Genomic DNA, 21,562 nt, shown 5'->3' on the forward strand with positions numbered 1-21,562 from the left:
AGGAGGCCCCAGAAGTTGAGGGAAATTCCAGAATGAGCTCACAATAGGGAAGGCATAGTTTTGAAGTATATAAGTCAGGGGCAGATTCTAGAAGAGAATCTATCTATCATCTATCATCAATCTATCTATCTATAAATTAATACAAAATTATTTCAATAGGAATGGAGTGGTAGACATTTTTGTTGTCAGTAAAGTCCTCATGTAACAGGTAGCACCTGCACTATTCTTTGTAGGAAGCTAGGAACTTTATGAGGACGAGGTGTGAAAGTAATTAATACCCAACAAAGGACACCACTCTGCAAGGAAAACTTGCCTTTTAAAAATTATGAGACCAGTTTAGTCATTTGTTCCCGTCCTCAATTAAAATTGGTGGAGGGAGGAAATGCATATATCTTAATTTGGGGTGGGAATGGATTCTTCTTCTTCTCCCACTTTAGACAATTAAATCAGTTTATATGAACTATCTCATTATTGACATGGTTTTCCTACAAGTGTATATGGAAAGTGCTCTAAGTCTCCCCATATCCTTGAGAAAACTCAGGAACAAAAGGGTTGTATATTATGCATGCTGAAATATATAGGGTAGTCAGTGAATTTCTGCTGAAGAAGATTAATATTTTAATAGTGTTAGGATGTGGTTCTTCTGTCAACATTTTCTATGTTGTTGAAGGGATGAACTGAGATAACCTGTGTAAAATGGTTTACAAACATTAAAATTCTAGAAAAATTCTGGCTATTCTTATTATCATTTCCTCATGTAGCTCTTCATAGTAAATCTCTTTAGTATCACTGTATATGATTTTTTTTCACCTGAAATAGTTTTGCTACTTCTGATTTAATGATGATGACTTATATAAAACATACCAAAATAAAATCAAGTCAGATTTTTTTTTTTGGTGGGATTTTTTTTTCACCTGAAATAGTTTTGCTACTTCTAATTTAATGATGATGACTTATGTAAAACATACCAAAATAAAATCAAGTCAGAGATCAAATAAAGGGGTTGGACTAGATGGCCTCTAAGGTCCTTTTCAACTCTAAACCTGTGATCCTATAATTTGACTGTATTTACATTTCTTATGTTAATTAGATATTAAAGAGGAAGCATACATTAGTGCATAGAAAGCTGGTCTTTGAGTCCAGCTTCAAGTCCATTATCTTGCATATTCTGGCTGTGTTACTACAGTGAAATTTAATCTTATTGAGCCCAAGGTACCCTCTAGTAAAATAAGTTCAGATCCAGTGCCAATCTATATTTGTAGAAGGGATTTCCTCAATAGCAACCCTCATACCAATTAAATTAAAATTTCTACAAATATGTGGGAACATAAACTATGTAAATATATTTTCAGGATTTCTTTTTATTTAACTATTTAGCTTATTTGATGTATATGTGCTCAGTACTATTACAGAAAATGCAGTGGTTTTTCCCCCAGATTTTTAAAAGGTAAAATGAAATGATCCTATTAATCTAAATTTAATACTAAATCTAATTTACTAATTCTAATTTCTAGTACTATTTATAATGATTAACCAAGAAAACATTCTCTAGTGAATAATTAATATCCACTGAATACCTAAAAACTACAGTGAAATGTAGTAGTCTAGGTATTTCAGATGACGTAATAAAAGTTTATTACCAACTGCTAAACATCAATATAATTAATTTTAATGGGGCTTTCTTCTGCCATACAAAGTATAAAATATTACAAAATATTATTTTACATGTACTTATAATAGCTGGCTTTCCTATAATTGTATTGAAGTTAGTATTTTCCTGCATTGATATTTTCTTTGGTTTCCTTACATATACAAATTACTTTTACACATAATCATACCTGAATACATGTATGTGCTGAGATAGCTTAACATCCTATTGAAAGAATGAATTACTTTTGCATTCTTCTTTGGTAAATTAACTTTTTCAGGCAATTGAAATAACATTTGTATATTATTCTGTGCAATATCAGGTACCTTAATTGACAAAGAGAATGAATATATTTCTACAAAAATGTTTATACTACAGCAGCTTCTTTTTCTCTCATCAGGATTTCCCTTGGAACAAATAAATAACTCCTTGAAAACAAAGTGCTAATATAAAACAAATGACAGGATGGTAGATACACATACAAGCACACACATATCTTATATATAGCAACATTACCATTTAAGTTGTTTTTTTTTTAAAGGATCAGGGATTTCACCAGTGTGGGTACTTTAATCACTAATTTTCACATGCCCTCTATGTTTTTTAGATGTTCCTTTTGACTTGTGACTGAAAAAATACCAATACCTCAGGGGCAGTCACAGAATCACAGAATTTGAAAGATAGCAGGGATCTCAATGGCCATCTTGTCCAATGCATACCCAAAAGGAACCACTGATACAATATATTTGACAAGTGATCATCTGGTCTCTACTTGAAGACCTCCACTGAGAGGATGTTCCCTACCTCTTAAGGCAGACCATTCCACTTTGGGGCAGTTCTTAGTGTTAGAAAGGTTTTGTTGTTATTGTTGTTGTTTGTTTGATTGATTGTTTTTTAAATGATACCAAGCCTACATTGGCCTCTTTTCAACTATCACCCATTGTTCATGATTTTACCATTCTGGGCCAAAAATACAAGCCTAATCAATCTTCCTTTTCTTTGGTGATGAGGAAGTCATACCTATTTTGAGTATTTAAAAATAATGAATGTATTACTTACTCTTTGGTAGCGCTGGACCTAAGAATTTCTTTAGTTCTGCCAAAAGCAATGGTAAAACCTCAGGTGGGCCTTGAACTAGATCCATTTTTACTGGGGCTCTCAATATGGCAGTCGTTACTGCTTTATTGTTATAGAAATCAAAGCCACTTTTTATAGATCTGAATAAAAAAAGAGTTAAAATTAATTGACCCATACTTAGTTTTCATAATATCAATACTTTTTATTTTTTCATATCAATAGGAAGCATGGCATAGTGTTAGAGTTCTTAGGAAGAACTAGGTTCATATTCTTTCTCTGACATTTACTAGTTGTTTGCCCATGAGCAAGTCATTTAACTTCAGTTTCCTCATCTGTAAAATAAGGGGGTTGGAATTGATGATCTCTGCAGTCTCTTGTAGCTCATATTCTTTGATATTCCTTTTCTATGTATAACACAACTGTATTGAGGAATATGATTCATTTTTGAACATTTTATTTTATAGAAATTTTCATTTTCTTAATAGCAATATAGTACCTGTCTCAATATTGGACTGATATGGAAAGGCAAAGGAAAGCGATATCTCCAAAAGTCTTACACCATCCTAAAATAAGTGATTACACTTTTAAAAGAGAAAAGAAATTCTGTTCATGGTATTTTGACTGCAGATTGAATCAGCATGCATGATTTCACTGTTGAAACATGACAGAAGTGGATTTCCATTGTTGTATGTTTTTAATTTTTAATGACATAAAATGTATTGCTAAAAATAGACATATTTTAAAAGAAAAGACTTCACCATAATCATCATCAGACAAAATTATTGTAATCTTGCAAATATTTAAATTCTAAGCCAATTGTGTATCTCATAGTCCTTTATCATATTTCACTCTTTTGAAGCATGATAATTTTTTGTATCTTATTTTAAATAAGCATGCTTTGTACATAAGTCATTTTGGTTTCAATTTTATTTTTGCAGCAAGTTGTGCTTGTTAATTTTAAGAAAATAAGTTTCATATGTGTTAAAATTGTAAATATCTTACTTTGAAAGATATTTGATTAATTGATTTGATAGCAGAAATATTTTAATTTTGATTAGACTGTTAATACTTTTGTATCTGATTTCATTTCAAATGAATAATGAATGTATCTGAATGTAAATTTATCTTCCTTACATTTGAATTTGCCTCTTGTAATATGTAAATTTTTTTTGTTTTTTGATGATGCTCATATTTTTGAAGTATTACTACAATTGACTTGATGTTAAACAAAGAATACTTGATTTTTTAATCAAGAATTTAAAATAAGACTGAATATTAATATATATATATATACTAAAATTGTATAGCCATAGTAAATGCATAATAAAACACAGATATGTTTGTGCAAAGATTGCATTTGTTTCAAGATGCTAAGCAGAGTTTTGTTAAGATATTAAAATTGTGCTCTCCTCACATCACCGTTCATTACAATTTTACCGCCTATCCAGTTAGTGATGCAGTTGTCATCCACTTTAAGGAAAGTCTGGCCATATATACATCACTACAGATGGAGAGAGGAGAATTTTGGTTCAGTGGACAGAAAGCCTAAGTCAGTCATGAAAATCTGGCTTTAAGTCCTACCTCAGTTATGTATTAGCTGTGTAACTAGACAAGTCATTTAATATCTCAGTAATGGATACTATTCTTTCAGTTGTTAATACTATAAATTATGGTATAGTTGCTGATCTACATTGGTAGAAAGAATTTCTACACGGCAAAATTCCCTATACCAATGAAATCATAGGCATGGACAAAAAACTCAAAGATTATATAGTAATGAAACTGATTCTCATCAGCTATGTTAAAAAATAAATTAATCTTGCTTCATTTTAACCATGTCCACTGGATTATATTGACTTTGTTCATATTTAGATTTCATACAAAATGTGTAAGAGAAGACATATTCTAAAGCAATCTGTTCATTTATATAAAATTAATTTCTTAGTATGGTTACTAATCCCTGCATTTTAGTAACAATTGGAATAATAATGTTTTTCTTACTTGGGGGGAGGGAGGCTAACATCAAATTCCATATTCCTTCAAAAGGATATCTTGGAAAACATTCTTCAGAAAATCAAACTAAAATTGTTTACATGTGGAATCTCTATTTTTTATATCACTTTTTGAACATTGGTTGTTGTACATTAACATAACTTATGATCTTTTATTAGATAATTTCATTATCTTATTAAGTCTGATATAATGAAAATCAAACTTCGGAAAGTATTAGTCATGATTTGGGTTTTTGTAAAGGGCATTTAAGCATTATGGTAAGATTACTGATTGACTCAAAGATAGATAGATGAGCTCAGATAGATGAGCATCATAGAACCATCTATTGAACAGGGGTATAGGCAAGAGGGATTCATAATTTTGGAGGGAATTGGACTTGAACTCTTATATTCCTTCCAAATCTACAGTTCTGTATTTTTTCAATACGTAGCAATCCTAAGCATATATCATTTGCACCTACATTTTTGGGGGCACTGAGTTTTGGTTAGTGCCTTCCTGGTAGTATCAGCTAAAGATGAAAGATAGCTCCCATTGCCATAAAAATCTAGGCTTAAAGATTCATGGAGAATTTTGAACCACTGTGGGGCAGATTTGGACTTAATTTAGTCAGCCAGAGTGCAATGCTAAGACCTAAATCTGGCCCTAGAACTCAGTATGTCTATTAAATCTTCAGCTGGTAGATCTTCTAAGGTTTCTGGTACAATCAGAATGACCTCAAGAATGCCAAAAGTCAAAACAGTTGTTCAGTTTACTTATGTTGATTCATTGACGATTTGGAGTATATTAAGGATATCTGATACCCATGTCAGGGAAACTTCTTTAACTTCTAATGAGCTGTGTTCTAAGCGACATTATTCTCCCAAACAAGGTGATTTTTTTTTCAGTCATGTATTTTAAAGGTTCCACTTCTTTCTCTTTCTGGAGATAATTTGAAATTAAGATGTAGACTTCTAGGCTTTATCAGTCTTTAGAATCTCTATGATAATGATAAGCCCCCAAGGAGGGAATTATTGACAAGAATAATTTATTTTACACTTATTTAACCTATCCTGCAACCACCATTCCAAGATTTACCTGTATTATTTAAATATAAGATCAGTTCATTGGACTATCAGTATAAGATCCTAGTATGATAAGATTCAAATCATTTTGTCAAAGATATATGAGGCAAATGCTATAGCCTCACATCTGACACATATATACTGTGTGATTCTAAGCAAGTCATTCAACTTCTCAGTGTTACTTTTAGAAAATTCTTTAGAGTTATAATTTGCAGCAGCCACCTATCTTTATTGATAGAGTTTCTCATACCAGTAAAATCATAGCTCTAGTTCAAAGAAATATAAATAAATAAAGCTATGTGAATATACATGTTTATTTGTACTGAACCTATGATTTCATTGATGTACATATATAGACACACCTATCCCACACTTATTTACAGCTAGAAGTGGCCTTAGCAGTCACCTAGTACAATATTCTGATTTACACATGAGGATACTGGAGGTCAAAATGGCTTACACACACCCAAGGTTACTCAGATAACAGGTGCCAGTCAAAATTACCAGGATGAGGATGTTAAACTAAAGAAAAAGAATTTAGCTTCACATTTTCACAAAATCTGCTTAATCCTTGAGTGTAAGTAAAATAAATGTAAAAGGAGTTGATTCTAATATTTATGAAATAATTTATGTAAATACCATTGTGGACACCTTAACTTTTGGTAGCATAAATCAAAATAAAAACAACAGGTTAAAGGTCTCAAGCTTTTCAGGAAGACTAGGAAGGAGATAAGTGCTATTTTCTATTCACCTCAAGCTGTTAAAATAACATTATTCATCTAAGCTATGTAAGGGCTATTATTAAAGTTTCTTTTTATTTTTGTTTTAAGAAATATTTCATTAAATTAAATTACTAGTAGATTACTAGAAGAACAGGAATAAAGAAAATCACCAGGGAGATGTACAATCAAGGAGATGGAGTGGTTACATGGCAAGGATAAGGGATAACAGACTCATTGCTAAGCTGGTATCTTCTCAATGTCATGAGAAAATAAGGAAGGCCCTCCTGAATGTTGAGTGGATTCTCAGGGGCAAACTCATGGGAGGACTTAGACAAGAATGGAACAAGAGGTGTAGGTATGGATGAGTTGCAATCTGTATCATTGGAGGGAATATCCAAATTGATTAGATCACAGATCTTTTTGAGTATTAATCAATTTAAGACATCACATATTATGGTATGTTGGGTTTGTAATAATGATGAACATTTACATGCTGCTTTAAATTTTGTAAGTTGCCTTATATACTTTCCCACATTTATTTATGAATAAATGCAATTATGTATAAAAGCTATGAACTTCACAGACCACTCTGTGATATAGAGATATTATTATCCCTATCTTACAGATGAGGAAATTCAGATAGATTAAGTATTTTGCTTGTGATCATATAACTAGTAAGTAACAGAAACAGGATTTGAACCGAGGGCCTTCCTGACTTAAAGTTCAAGTCACTATCCATTGAATAATCCTATCATTAGGGTTTTGACACAACCCCCTCTAAAAACTACAGTTCCTAGAGTTGAAATTTATTTATGTTTTAATTCATGTTTCAAACACTGAGGCCTATGTGCCAAAGATGATATTTGGGCTAACACACATTTTGACAAAAATAGGTGCTCTTTCCTTTTCAGAGTGGCATGTATGTCTTCCATGATAGTTTTACAGCATCCAATTATATTTTAGGATACAGGATAGAGCAAATTTTTCAGAACACTGGTACATTATTTTTTAATATAGAATTCTTTTCTTCTTACTGAATGGTTAGAATACTCTGATGTCTCTTGGTCTAAAACATGTAATTATACAGAGAGAATATAATTTTAAAAGACAGTTTATTGAGAAGGCAGGTATGTAAAAACATAGAACATTGGCTTAAAAAATACTCAGAAGTCTTCTGTCTCTGAACCAACTATTGTACCTAATTAGTGGCTGCAGGTTGAAAATTCAATAATAGTTTTTCCTTGTTGAGCATTTTAGCTGTCAAGATAATTTTAAACACATTCACATTCAGTTTTAAGATTCTATTAAAAGCTACATTTTCTGCATTACATAAGAATTTGATTATCCACAATCAAGTTCAGTTTTTAATAGATTATTAAATAAGGGGGAGGGGAGAGAAGAAAAAGAAAATCCTTGCTTTTGTTCCATGAATGAAAATCCAAAATTATAAAAAACAGCTTAGGTATGTGGGTCAAATTGTTTCCTACTTGGATACCTTGGAAAGAAACGTCAAATAGTTGGAAGTTTCCTGATAATTTATTACTAATCCATTTGTGCCAATGAAACTTCTGGAATGACCAACTATGATTAGTTAGTAGTTTTGGAGCATGAATAAGTTAATATTTTTTTGGTGGAAAAGTTGAATAGTTTACTTTGATCAAACATTTCCAAAATGGCTGATGAAATGATATACCTGAATGATAAATTCTGCTCATGCATCTGGGATCCCAATGATCTCGATATCCCTTCCAAAGATTCAGCTCACATCTATTTATGCTTGCCTATCCTATGTAACTACTGTCCATGTCCTCTCCAATGTATTTGTTGTGGTTGCATGTATTTTTCTTAAAACTTATTAAATGAAAATGTCACTAAATTAAAAAACCTTCACTCCCACAATATTTAGTTTTTCTCAGTATTCATTTTGTGCCCCCAAAATGCATATAGATAGAATCAAGGATAGCTATTTGTATGGGTCTATACTCTATACCAATGACTGTCAGTGTGGAAACATTATAACCAATAAAATAGGAGTTCTTAACAGTTTTTTATTTCCTGGACCCTTTGATTATCTAGTAAAGCCTATGGACATTTTCTGAGAATAATGTCTTCATAAGCATAAACTAAAGTATAGATGAGTAAAAGGAAATTAATTACACTTAAATACAATTACATAAAAGTATTAAAAAGGAAAAAAAAATTATGGACCCCAAGTCAAGAAACTCTATCTTATAGTTTCCTGGGTCAATGAGAATTAAGTGACTTACACATATTCAGTATTAGTGCCTGCCATTAACTGGATTTGAAATAAAATTGTCTGACTCCCAGGCCAGTCCTTTATTCACTATGTGACAATTGCCTTTCATATACTTACAAAGCATAGTTATTTCAAATAGGCTTCCCAATATGCATTTTTCTCATCTTATCTTCACTCTAACAAAAAAAAGATGTTATGTTAATTTCCAGTAATTAAGGAGAGACATGGGGTTTTCAAAACATATTTAAAGAAAAGTGTGGTTTCATGATTGCTTGTTCTGTCAAAATTCTGTCTTTGACAGGTCTTGGTTACTAAAAGAGTTTGTTGGCAAAGAATGAGAAAAAAGTTTAGGGCTATTTGGAAAAATAAAAAAAAATCTTGTTTTTCATTTTTTCTGTTCAGTATATTAAAATGTGGTGTATATCTGTGTAATATCCATGAGTCTACTAACAACTTAACAAATCTGATTATTTGTGCATTTTAATATAATGCCATTGTTTTGCCTCTACATGTTGATTGTCCTTAAGGTAATGGAAGGAGACTTAATCTATTAAACTGATCAGAAATTTAAAAAAAAAGAAATTTAAAAGAAAAAGTTAGCATCTAGTGCTACTGTGTCCCACAGGTTCTTCTACATTGACCCACACTTCCTCCACTGGTGAGTTAGAGGAGCATATTGCGACTGCCACTGATGCTATTGCTGTTGCTAGCACATCTGCAGATGTTACTGCATCCAATGTGACAGCTGTCACCACCCCTAGACTTTCTGAGGAACAGCGAGTGCAAGTGACAAGCCTCAGAAATTCAGGTCTGGACCCCAACACATCCAAGGACGGGCTCTTTCTTCATCAAGCAGATACACAAAGTACAAGGAGAAGACCAAGAAATGCTGAGCAGATAGAAAGAACTAAAGAACATGCAGTTGTTACTCATAGAGGTATTGGATGTTATTTTACTTGTGCCCATTTAGTTATTAGCCAAAACTATGATTTTCTAATGATTCAAATTAGAGAATCAAGATCACAAAAGAGGGCTGAGATGAAGGAAGTTAAAGAAAGGATACACACAAAGTCTTACAAAAGAATAAAGTAGAAAGCTATGACAAAACCCAAACATTTAATCAGAGATTAATGATAATTTAGCATCTCCTACCTTATCATATATTTGAAGGTGGATAAGTGAGCAAGAGAAAAAAGAACTACTTTGAAAAAGTTTATAGCTTGTTGTCAATTCCATCAAGACATAATATTGTGTAATTTTTATTTATATCAGTTGAGGTATTGAAATAACTTATTGTGAAGAAATATTTCCCTAAGTGTAATGTTAAAGCATGTCAACTTGGAGACTGAAGCTGGCTTACAAACAGTTTCAGTGTTGTCATATTTCAAAGCAAGTTCAATCTCTAGTACACGTTTTGACATCACACTTTGAGAAATATGTATCAGAAGTGTCTAACACAGGCATCTGATTTTCTTCTGCTGCATGAAAGTTAATTATACAAAGATTACACTAAAATATCATTTACTTGGGAAATTAATGAATCTGGATCTTGATGGTAGTTTTAACACACATTTGACTTTTCTATCCAAATTTCCTCTTCCTTCTACCAAAAGATACAATTGAGGAGGAAATTCTTTATTTTGAAGAGGTATTGGCCATTGCTTAACTTTATGGTTCTTTAAAGTAAATATTCATTAACTTTATAATTCATATTTAGGGATCATAAATGCTTGGGCATTTTATTATGTACTATTTATATTGTTACTCTAAGTCAACCTTCTAAAATTGATTATATTAAAATAATGGTAAACAGATTTAAAAGAAAACATTATCATTGTTTTATTTAAATTATCCAAATAATATAGAAGATTAGAATAGTGCCACACAGAAACATATGTGTTTGTATATAAAATTACCAATGGATGCATCCATAGAAGTTTAATTGAACAAATTTCTAGTCAAGAATGTCTGTTTTCCAAATCAGAATTATATTTGACACTGAATAAGATCAACCTTTGGTTTGAGTACAGTCTCTATAATAAAGTATAATATATAATTTATGCATGTTACATTTTTGTGTCATGCATAGATATTATATATAGATATATATTATTTTAAAGCAGAGTGAGAACTAAGAAGGAAAAAATATTTCTACAAGCCCATTGCAAATCACATAGAAATATCTCAGAAGCTCATTTCTATCCATATATATTTGCAATAGCATTTTACTTTCCATCTCTTTCATGAGAAACTTTTCAAAATAGTTTTCTTTTGTTTCTTTATTCTGTTACCAACATATTTTCTTTCCATCCAAACACTTGGATATTTGAACATTTCAGAGTTTTTTTTTAAATTATGTAGATATATTGGTTTGTTTTGTGTCAGAAAGAAATTTTAATAATGGTAGCGATCTAGTTTAAATCATGATTTATTTGTGAGGGGGGAGGTATGGAGCATTGTTTAGATAGTTTTTCATGCTATTTGATGGTCAACAGAAAAGCATAACTGAAACCTAACCATTTTTAGTGTGAGTTTTTACTTGAGCTATGGAATTGGTTTTGATGAAGTACAAATGTTTTCTAATGTATAATAACTTCAGGCTATATGAAAATTGCAGAAAAATACATTTTGTTGCTGCCTGATTAGCTGCTATTGGATAAAATCTATTCTTTGAGAAAATCAGGGAATACCATTTAAGTCCATGTAGCAAGTATTGTCATTAGTGGGGGGAAAATGAAAATATAAATTGAGGAAAAAGAAAGCCAGGTTTTATATGCTAATTGAAAAAAAGGTATTTTTAAGAAAGTTAAATCTGAAAAGTTGTAAATAGATAAAAGTAAATATCAATTAAGCATATAAACTTATTCTCAACATAGTTTCCAATACTATTCAAATTTCCTAATTATATTCATTATCACCCCAAACTATGTTAATTCATTCTCTGTATTGCAGTCTTTACCTTCTTTCCAAACTTGCATTTCTTATTTGAGCTTCCTTAGAAATAATTATTCTCCAGTCATTTAAAAAGTCACTCTCTGCATATTCCTTGGGATAATTTGGGTATATGTTTAACCTCTTTGAAAAGAAAGCAATTTAAATTTTATTGTTACGTTCATTGATAAAAATGTTAAACGTTCATTGTTTAAGCCTCCCAAAATATGCAGTTTTGCAAATTAGTCTCCATTTCTCTACTATAACTGCTCAACCGGAATTTGAGTGACATAACTATCATTTATGATTATACTACAATATATTAATTTCAAAGGAAATATTTCTAAGAATAATGAACTTCAGTAAAAACTCTTTTCCTATGCCTATTTCTCTCCATGACAAGAGAGTAATAGCTTTTATGGCAATGAAGATTTCCCTTTTCATGAGGTACACTATCTTCATTTCCTCTCAACAAACATTTATGAAGGGTCTATTTTATGTAAAGTATTGTGATAGGAATTTGGGATATAAAGGCAAAAAGTAAAAAAAAAAATGTCTTTACCCTTAAAGAGTTTGCATTCTACCCGAACTAAATCTTGAAAATGTTTAATGGTATAAATGCCAGATTTCTGCAAAAGAAATGATTTAATGTTAAATCAAAGTACCTTTTTTCCCAATTAGAAAACTCACCTAGAAAGGAAATTATATCAGTGATTGTTTTCAATGTAACTCCATAGTTTAAAGTCTATATGATTCAGGGAAAGAAAATATTGCTTTTATCTTCATTCACTAGGGAATTAATTCAAATATCCTCTCAATATAGCTAATATTTGTCCTTTCACACTAATGATAATAGCTGGGTTAGCTAGGTGGTGCAGTAGACGCAGCAAGGCCTGAAGTCAGGAAGGCCTGAGTTCAAATGTGTCCTTAGATCCTTACTGGCTATGTGACCCTGGGCAACTGACTTAACTGCTGTTTGCCACAGTTTCTTCATCTGTAAAACAAGGATAAAAAAAACAAAACAAAACTATCTCTCAGGATTGTTGTGAGAATCAACAAGATAATAATTATAAAACCCTTAGCACAATTCCTGGCATATATTAAGTGCTATATAAATGTTAACTTTTAGATTTTTTTCTTATTGAAAAATATATTCCATACCCTGGTATAATTATGAAAGAGAAAGTATGCCCCATGAATAAATGTGTGTGTGTGTGTGTGTGTGTGTGTGTGTATGGACCTAGAAAGTATACTATTATATATATATATATATATATATATATATATATATATATATATATATATATACACAAATAAACATACACACAAAAATATGCACACACCCACACATATATATCATACTTATGCTTTCATTGGTACAATATTCTCAGAAAAGTGATTCCTCTTACCAATACATTCTCTGAAATTTTTAGTGTTAAATAGTAACTGAGGGAGGGGAGTGGAATTAGAGAGATTTAGTAATTTACTAATGACCTAAAGACCACAAACATCATGGGTCAAAGAGAGTCGTTCACACTCCAAGATCACCTTTCTCTCCACACTGCATCTCATTACCCTACACAAAAATATATGTGAATTCTTCCAAATCCTATCATTAATTTTTTTTCTTTCTATGTTTATCTATATAATTCTCAGCAACTTATCTCCTATTTTGTTTCATCTCAAGATAGTTTTGGAGTTATAGAATAAGAGCAAACATCACATAGCACAAATATTTATAAAGCACTTTCCTCAGAACAACTTTATGAAATAAGAAGGATAATCTACTCACATTTTACATGTTATAAAACTGAGGATAAGAAAATCCGACTGACTGGCCAAGGGTCACAAAAGCTAGTCAGGAAAGGAATCCGGATTTGAATCTAGGTCTTCTAATGGAAATATTTTGATTACTCCACATTGCTCTCTGTTGGACTATATTACTTTCTAATTGATTCTGAGTTGTTCAAAATAAGGGAATAAATGATAGAGAGCTAAGTGTGAAGTGATATGAAGGAAAATTATTCACTCCGGTACTTAATGAAAATATGAAAATATGTACTGATGCTATGCCATGTATTATTATTTCTTCAAGTAGTCTTAATACTAAGGCATTAAGTTTTAACCATAAAACTTGATTTAAAATATACCCAATCATGTAACCTGATGTTTACAAAGGGAATAATCAATTATTGAGAAAAATATATAAGTTCTCTACGCTTTTAAATTGTTGGATAATTGTGGCTCTACATTAGTAGAGGGAATTTCTTTCACCAGCATGCCCTATACCCATGAAATCATAGGCTTAAATGCACCCATGCCACCCACCCACACCTATACACATATACCCCCCCCACACACAGTTAATAGATGATTTAGGTAGGTAGATAGATACAAAAGACAGACAGATTGATAAGTAAAGGGGAAAATGTGATTTTATTATACTGAATGTAAATAGAAGATACCATCTGTTGTCATTCATTTGTTTTTCAGTCATTTCTGACTTTTCATGACCCTATTTGGGATTTTCCTGGAAGAGAAAACTGGAATGACTTGCTATTTCCTTCTCCACCTCATTTAACAGATGAGAAAACTGATGCAAACAGAGTTAAGTGACTTGCCCAGATTCACACAGCTAATAAATGTCTGAGGCCAGATTTGAACTCAGGAAGATGAGTCTTCCTGACTGGAGGCCCAGAACAGTGCCACCCAGCTGCCTAAAATATTTACACACACACACACACACACACACACACACACACACATGCACGTGATATCCACTGAAAAACATAATGATAACCATACAACCAATTCAGATAGATGACAGATGTAGCAATATATATGGAGAGAGAGAGAGAGAGAGAGAGAGAGAGAGAGATTTGTTTAATGAGGTATTTGTAAACCAAAAAAATGTCTAGAATATTTAAAACCAGTTTAGATAGTGTGACATTTTAGCACAGTATTTTTGTAAGGCTCAATTGAGATAACACATAAACTGTTTGCAAACTTTAAAGCACCACAGAAATTTCAGCTATTATTCTCATGTTTTTTTTATTTTGTTCAGTCATTTTTCAGTAAAGTCTGACTCTTCATGACCCCATTTGGGGTTTTCTTGGTAAAAATATTGAAGGGAGTTGCCATTTCCTTCTCCAGCTCATTTTATGGATGAGGAAACTGAGACCATCAGGGTTAAGAGATTTGCCCAGGATCACACAGTTAGTGTCTGAGGCCAGATTTGAACTCATGAAGAGAAGTCTTCATGACTCAGTACTCTATCCACTGTGCCATCTAATTGCCCCATTCCCCTGTTTACATGGCACCAAATATTTATAAATAGCTGAATGTCTTGCTTTATGGAGAAAAAAATACAAATAATAAAACTGTATTTTTCTCTTTTTATATTTTGCAAGTACCTAAGTATCATTTTAAATAGTTTCTTAATTATTAATAAACTAGCCTTTTTAACTAACCTTAAATTTGACCATTAACTGTTATACTTTGGAAAAAACAGCATGGTATAGTTCATAGAATCCATGGTATAGCCTTGGCATCAAGATGCCCTGGGTTCAGTGTCCTATTCTTAATCCCTTAGTGTCCCTAGGACATTTTTAAGATTATAAATTACAGATTAGTTACTAACCTTTGTTGTGGTAAGGAGTTATCATATTAGGAATGTCTCACAGTAATTTAATCGTATGTCTATAAGGTTGGAAATCTATACTCTGGTGATAAAACAGTAGTTTGGACATCTCCATGACAAAAAAATAGAAAGCATCTGATGACCAATGTTCTGATAATAAACTTCTCTAAATTGAAATAGATTAGATAAAAGATATAATTTCTGCCATATCCTTAGGAAGTCTCCTGAATTTATTAGGACATGCCAGAGCTTTTTCTCTCCTGAGAGTATTTCAGAACTCATGGTCATTTTTATGAAGGTGAGGAAATAAAGTGGAATTTTTGTGAAAAACTTTATGTAATTTTTAGTAAAAAATCACATCTATTTAAACTGAAATTTGAATAATTCAATTTGAAGACTATATTATCAGGGGTTTTCATTTTTTTTTCAATAACTAAAGAGGTTTTGATAGCTGTTTTTTTTCCACCTAGCATTTCTAGGATTTTTTTCCACCTAGATTAACTCCTTTATACATTCCTACCTAGATTAATTCCTATGTAACATAAACTATCTTAATTATGGTTCAAATAGGTATTTTATTTAATAATAGGTGTTTATTCAGTTATAAGAAAGTTAGGTGATTTTTTACATGCCAGATTTTTGTTGTGAATATTTATATCCATAATATTTGGTTTTCATATAGTTTGGCCTATTTTCTGACAGTATATTTAATGGCCAATCATATTAATATGATATAACAGATTGTATAAGTTGGAATTTGGGGTTTTAATTAGTATTTCTGATTAGGTGTTTAAAAAAACTTTTTACAATTTTTTCATCTTTTGGAGAGAGTTGTAATATTCATTTTTTTTATTGATATGCTACTAAAAGCAAAAGGAAAACAGAATGTTTCACTTTCACCTCAAGAAATTTTTCTAAATACAACTACTTACTTCCTTATGGAAGGAGATCAGGAAACAAATTGTCTTTTCTATTATACTGCTGTTTTCAAAACACTAAGGTTGTTTGATTTTTCATACTATAATAGAATCTCAACCTTGGAAGCCTACTTCTATCTCAAAGAGTTGAGGAAAGAGATTTGCAAATCTTTAAAAACTATGTAAAGTGGGATGGCTAGTAGGCCACCAGCCTTGGACTTAAGAGGATGTGAGTTCAGATCTAGCCTCAGACACTTACTAACTAGTTATGTGACTCTGGACAAATCACTTAATCCTGATTGCCTCAAAAAAGAAAATGTATAAAGTAAGAAATTATTTTGTTTTTATTTTCATTAGTAATACTAATAGAGTTAACTAGTAGCATATTTCCATATTAAAATATTTAGGTCTATAGGATTGTTCAGCTATTTTCACTATCAAGAGGCTGCTGCCTAGTATAAAGGATAGAAAACTGGCCTTGGAGTCAGGAAGGATTGCTTCAAGTCCTACTTTTTACGCTTGGTATCTGTGTGACTATAAGCAAGTTCTTTAATCATCTCTATTGATAAAAAAAATTGTTATCAAGTAGTTGTTAGTTGATAGTTTTGTTGTTGTTTTCAATGGCAGGTATTTGCCATTTGCCAATGGCAGGTAATGGTAGTGTTTTTAGGAGCAAATGTCAAAAATTATGCAATCATTTACTGAGCAACTACTATATATTTAGCACTATACCTAATGCTTATGGCTAACAGAAATTAATCATAAGACAAAGACATAAAATCACAAGTAAATAGATAATTTGCCTTTCTAAATCTGGTTACCACACATTTTACTTAAATCTTTTGATCAGACAAGTATTATTTTTCCTATTTTACAAGGAAACAATATATTTTAGAGATAGTGTAGGTTCCTCATAGCTGGTACTAGAATTTGTATCTCTAGACTCCCAGTTTTGTGCTCTCTCCATCACATGTACTGTCTTTCTGCCTAAAAAGAATAGTTTGAAGTATAAAATGATCATTCACAAAATGTTCTTGCTAACCTATCTATTATAAACCACAGTGGACTCCAAAGAATCCCAGGTAAATGTGGACTTAAATTCTTTAGAAAATGTTAAGTAAAGGTAGACTAATACTACTAATCGCAGAAGTTTATGTTTCCAAAGTTATTAGGAATTTAAAAATGAAAACTGAAATGAAGATATCCTGAATATATTGCAAATAAAATATACTTATTTATTGCAAATATCTATCCATCCTTAAAACACAAATCTGTCAAAATAATACATTTTAACATGTAGTTTCATAACTTGATGTTTAGTTAAATAGATAACATAGATTGTGTGTGTTTGTACTGTGAGTGTCTATGTGTATGTATTTGGGATAAGCAGTATAAATCAACATGTTGGTCTCAGAGTTAACCAAGAGGAAGAGATGTAAGTAGACTGTCTTTATTGCCTGGCACATAGTAGACACTTAATAATTGCCTATTGGATTGACTTGTTGGTTGAATTGCAGCATTCTTTTAATGATCCTCAACTTCTCCTAGAATAACTCATTTTTAAAATTCTAATATTCTAGTGTTATTGGGAGGAGGAGGAGGAAAAAGAGGATGAGGGATCAGAGGAGGAGGGCTATAAGTAATGGAACACTATAGTCTCTGAAGAATAAATACGTATTCCTTAGGGGCACAGTAGATAGGGGCACAGTATGTATAACCAGGCTGTAACATATACCGAAGAAATGCATATTATATATGTGTAAATGATTTGCAGACATATTTGACTCATTATGTACATAAAATTCTATTTAGTCTACCAAATGATTTATAGCTTAAATGCTTCTTAAATTCAAGGACACTTGATTCATTGATGTGGATAGCAAATACTCTACATTACATATTAATAGATAGCTTTCTTGACTTGATTCAATCAAAATAATTCCCCACTGGAAAAGTTTACCTTATGAATTTTCTCATAATGAGACCTTCTAGGATTAATTAGATTGGACCTCAGATTCCTATTATCTATTAGCAGGAATATACTTTTACTATTCCCAGATTGGTAGGATCAGCTACATAATATACTCTACTGATAGCCTTTTATTACCTATGGCAACCTTCATATCAGGGCAGCCAGGTGGCACAGTAGATGGAGTGCTGGGCCTGGACTCAGGAAGACCTAAGTTAAAATCCAGCCTTAAACACTCACTAGCTATGTGACCCTGGGCAAGTCACTTAACCCTGTTTGCCTCAGTTTCTGCATCTATAAAATGAGCTGGAGAAAGAAATGACAAGCCACTCCAGTATCTTTGCCAAGAGAACCCCAAATGGGGTCAAAAAGAGTCAGACATAACTGAAATGAACAAACCTTCATGTCAGAATGAAGTATCCTATCTGGGTAGTTTAAGGAAATGAAAATTAACCACATTCTTTTAATATGTATTACTTGGGCTCACATGTTCTTCTCCTACCTCTAGTAGTCACAGTGCTGTAACAGGTTCTACACATAACTGAGTCAGGAAAACAAAAGTATTTATTCACTCTGACAACTACATACATACATACATACATACATACATACATATACACACATATATATATCATAAATTTTTAAAAATGACAAATAATTACTAACATCCACTTTCACAATGTAGTATATTGTCTTCACCATAGAGTGCTTTCATAGACATGAACTCTCAAATAAAGTAAGAACAGAACCAAGAGAGAGTGTTCATTAATTTATTTTTGTGGTAGGTGTCTAATGTGCTGTAAATAAAGGTCTAGAGGGAGGCAATGTGGCCTAGTAAGGAGTGTTTACCTTGGAGTAAAGAAGAACCTTGCTTCAAATACCATCTCTGACATATATTAGTTGTGTAAATCATATAACTTTTCTGAGCCTTGTTTACCTCATCTGTAAAATGGACATTATAGTGTTTGACTAACCATACAGAGTTGTTGTGAGGAGCTGGGATAATAGATAAAGTACTTTGCAAAATTTAAAGTTCTAATTACATGCCAATTAATAGAATGCATGTCTTATTGGCTTAGCTATTCAACAGCTCAATCACCTGTGATAATTTCTGGAATTGATACTAGGAAATGCTTATTTTCTATCCCCACTACCATGTGCTTGTTCACACAAATCCAAATAGCCTACCTGATATAGATATAAACATGCTGCTCTTAGAATGACGAGGATGTTGTAATAGCCCAGGTAGCCTAGCCTTCCCTGGTTGTACATTATGCTTCCTACCTCACCTTCTGTCTCCTTTCATATCAAAATCACCTGCCCTTTGAACAATATCCTTAGGACTAGCTACGACTAGAGGCACTGATGTCACTAGAATATTAGTTTTAATGAAGTAGTTTCTTGTGTGCCGCAGCCTTGCCCGAGTGTCTCCACTAAAAGCAAAAAGAATATCATAGGTCACATTTAAATCTTTTTTTTTAAACAAGTATAATAGCTTTAACTTTATCCCCAGTCCCCTCAAACCAAAACTCCAAACTACTAACATGCTCCCAAATTAACTAGTTTTATTTCTGTTGTTTGTGTTTGTGCTGTTTTTAGCCTCTGGTGGAAGTATTAGAAAGGCCAACATTTTAGGTGAGAAAATCAACAAGGGCTGATTGCCCTGTGGAGTTTTCATTGAAATTGTACAACAGAAATTTCTTTTGAAATTCAGTATTCCAAAGCACTTCTCAAACACACACACACAAAAAAACCAAATTGATATATTACTTTACCATTTATATAATTAATATTTTGAATCACACGTAACAATAGAATAGTGAATAATACTCATGTTTCTTTGTTATATTTTTTAAAAGGTAAAATAAGTAAATGCATTTGATAAGAAAGGTCATCCTAAGCACATTATGATTGCAGATTATTTGGAATAATGTGTATTTCATCAATATTGTTGCATTATTTGCTTTCAATTTTAACAGTATTCTTGTATACTGGTCAATAATGAGTTATTTTAAGAAAGCTTTAACGTTATATTTGTAGCACATTCAGGTTCAATGTTTAGATGTATATAATATATATTTAATTATACTGAAAGGATTATTTTGCTTCCTTGTACCAATTCATCATGTCTACACAGACTTATCAAAGTAATATTCTTCATAACACTAAATTTTTACTTAGTATCACTTTTGCTTGCTCTTTAATATATTGTTTAGCCCAAGAGGCAAGCCAAAACCCCAAAGATTAGAATTTTCTTGCCAATCTGAGGAACAGAGTATTTAAAAGGATTTAAACAGATGCATTTTTTAACCAGCTGGTACTTTTATAATAATATTAATTCACTGAACTTTATTTTTCTTTTTTGATAATAGCATATCTGGAATTTCAATAAGAATTCTAGCCAGGGTCAGACAGGTTAACATTATATTTAGAGTTCTTTGTATTATACTGTATAAAACGACACACCAGACAAGGCAATTTCCCATAAGGGAAAAGGCTTAGATTTTTACACTAAGCTTTCCAGGGCAGGGCTTTAAGGACTGATTATGTCTTGGGTTTGTGGTTTTAATATTTTTGTTATAAGAAAGTCTTCTGAAAAACAGACAACTTCTCAACTTAATCCATATCATGCCTATGTAGAGAAAAGAACAGTTTAGGGAAAAAGTTCTACATTTCAATTTGTTCTTTTTCAGTCTAATTGTATAGCCTTAGATGAGACCTCAAATGTATTCAAATCTTATTTGTAAAATGGCATTAATAATACTTATTCTACCCTTTCCACAGATTCATTGAGGGAATCAGAAGTGAAAAGAAAAATAAACCCTGAAGCACTACATAAATGTCAGCACCTATTAATGGGACAAAATATTGTTCTTGATAAATTCAGATTTCTACATTTTGCCATTTTCTCCCAGCCTAACATAGCTTCTTCCTTTAAATATTTGATAGCTCCTTTTAAACAGTTCAATCTACTATTATTTTCATTCCTAGTTTTTAACTGGTTGCTATGATTGCCTAGCTTTAAAAAATCCATATTACCATTACTCAACATTCTACAATTTAAAAATCTGGGCACACGGGAGATGAAGGTAATCACATGTAATATTTCATATAGTTTTATATCCAAAATGCAGACTATTATAAGGCTAAAGCTAAACAGTGTCATTATATTCACCATTTTCCACAAATGATGCTCAAAGATCATTGTCGTATTGAGAAGAGGAAAGGCCCAGATTTATCTTGTACTCTAATTAGAAGAAAAAGACAGAATATAATATCCATTTTCTTCTAATATCACATATTTTCAAAATCCTTATTGATTTTATG

At 31.7% G+C, this 21,562-nt stretch overlaps 1 protein-coding gene across 3 annotated transcripts in view; it reads left to right on the top strand.

Moving 5' to 3' along the window:
* Nucleotides 1-21,562, top strand: part of CSMD3 (CUB and Sushi multiple domains 3) — a 1,542,511-nt gene that overhangs the window by 633,763 nt on the left and 887,186 nt on the right. The window contains exon 7 of one of the 3 annotated variants that reach the window (XM_027854053.1): nucleotides 9,404-9,715. The exons of the other annotated variants lie outside the window; for them this stretch is intronic. Coding sequence (XP_027709854.1) covers nucleotides 9,404-9,715 — 312 coding nt within the window. The remainder of the gene's footprint in view (nucleotides 1-9,403; nucleotides 9,716-21,562) is intronic. 3 annotated transcript variants of the gene reach the window in all.

Source organism: Vombatus ursinus, unplaced genomic scaffold, assembly GCF_900497805.2.
Source record: "Vombatus ursinus unplaced genomic scaffold, bare-nosed wombat genome assembly UNPS02010284.1, whole genome shotgun sequence".
Classification (NCBI taxonomy): Eukaryota; Metazoa; Chordata; class Mammalia; order Diprotodontia; family Vombatidae; genus Vombatus; species Vombatus ursinus.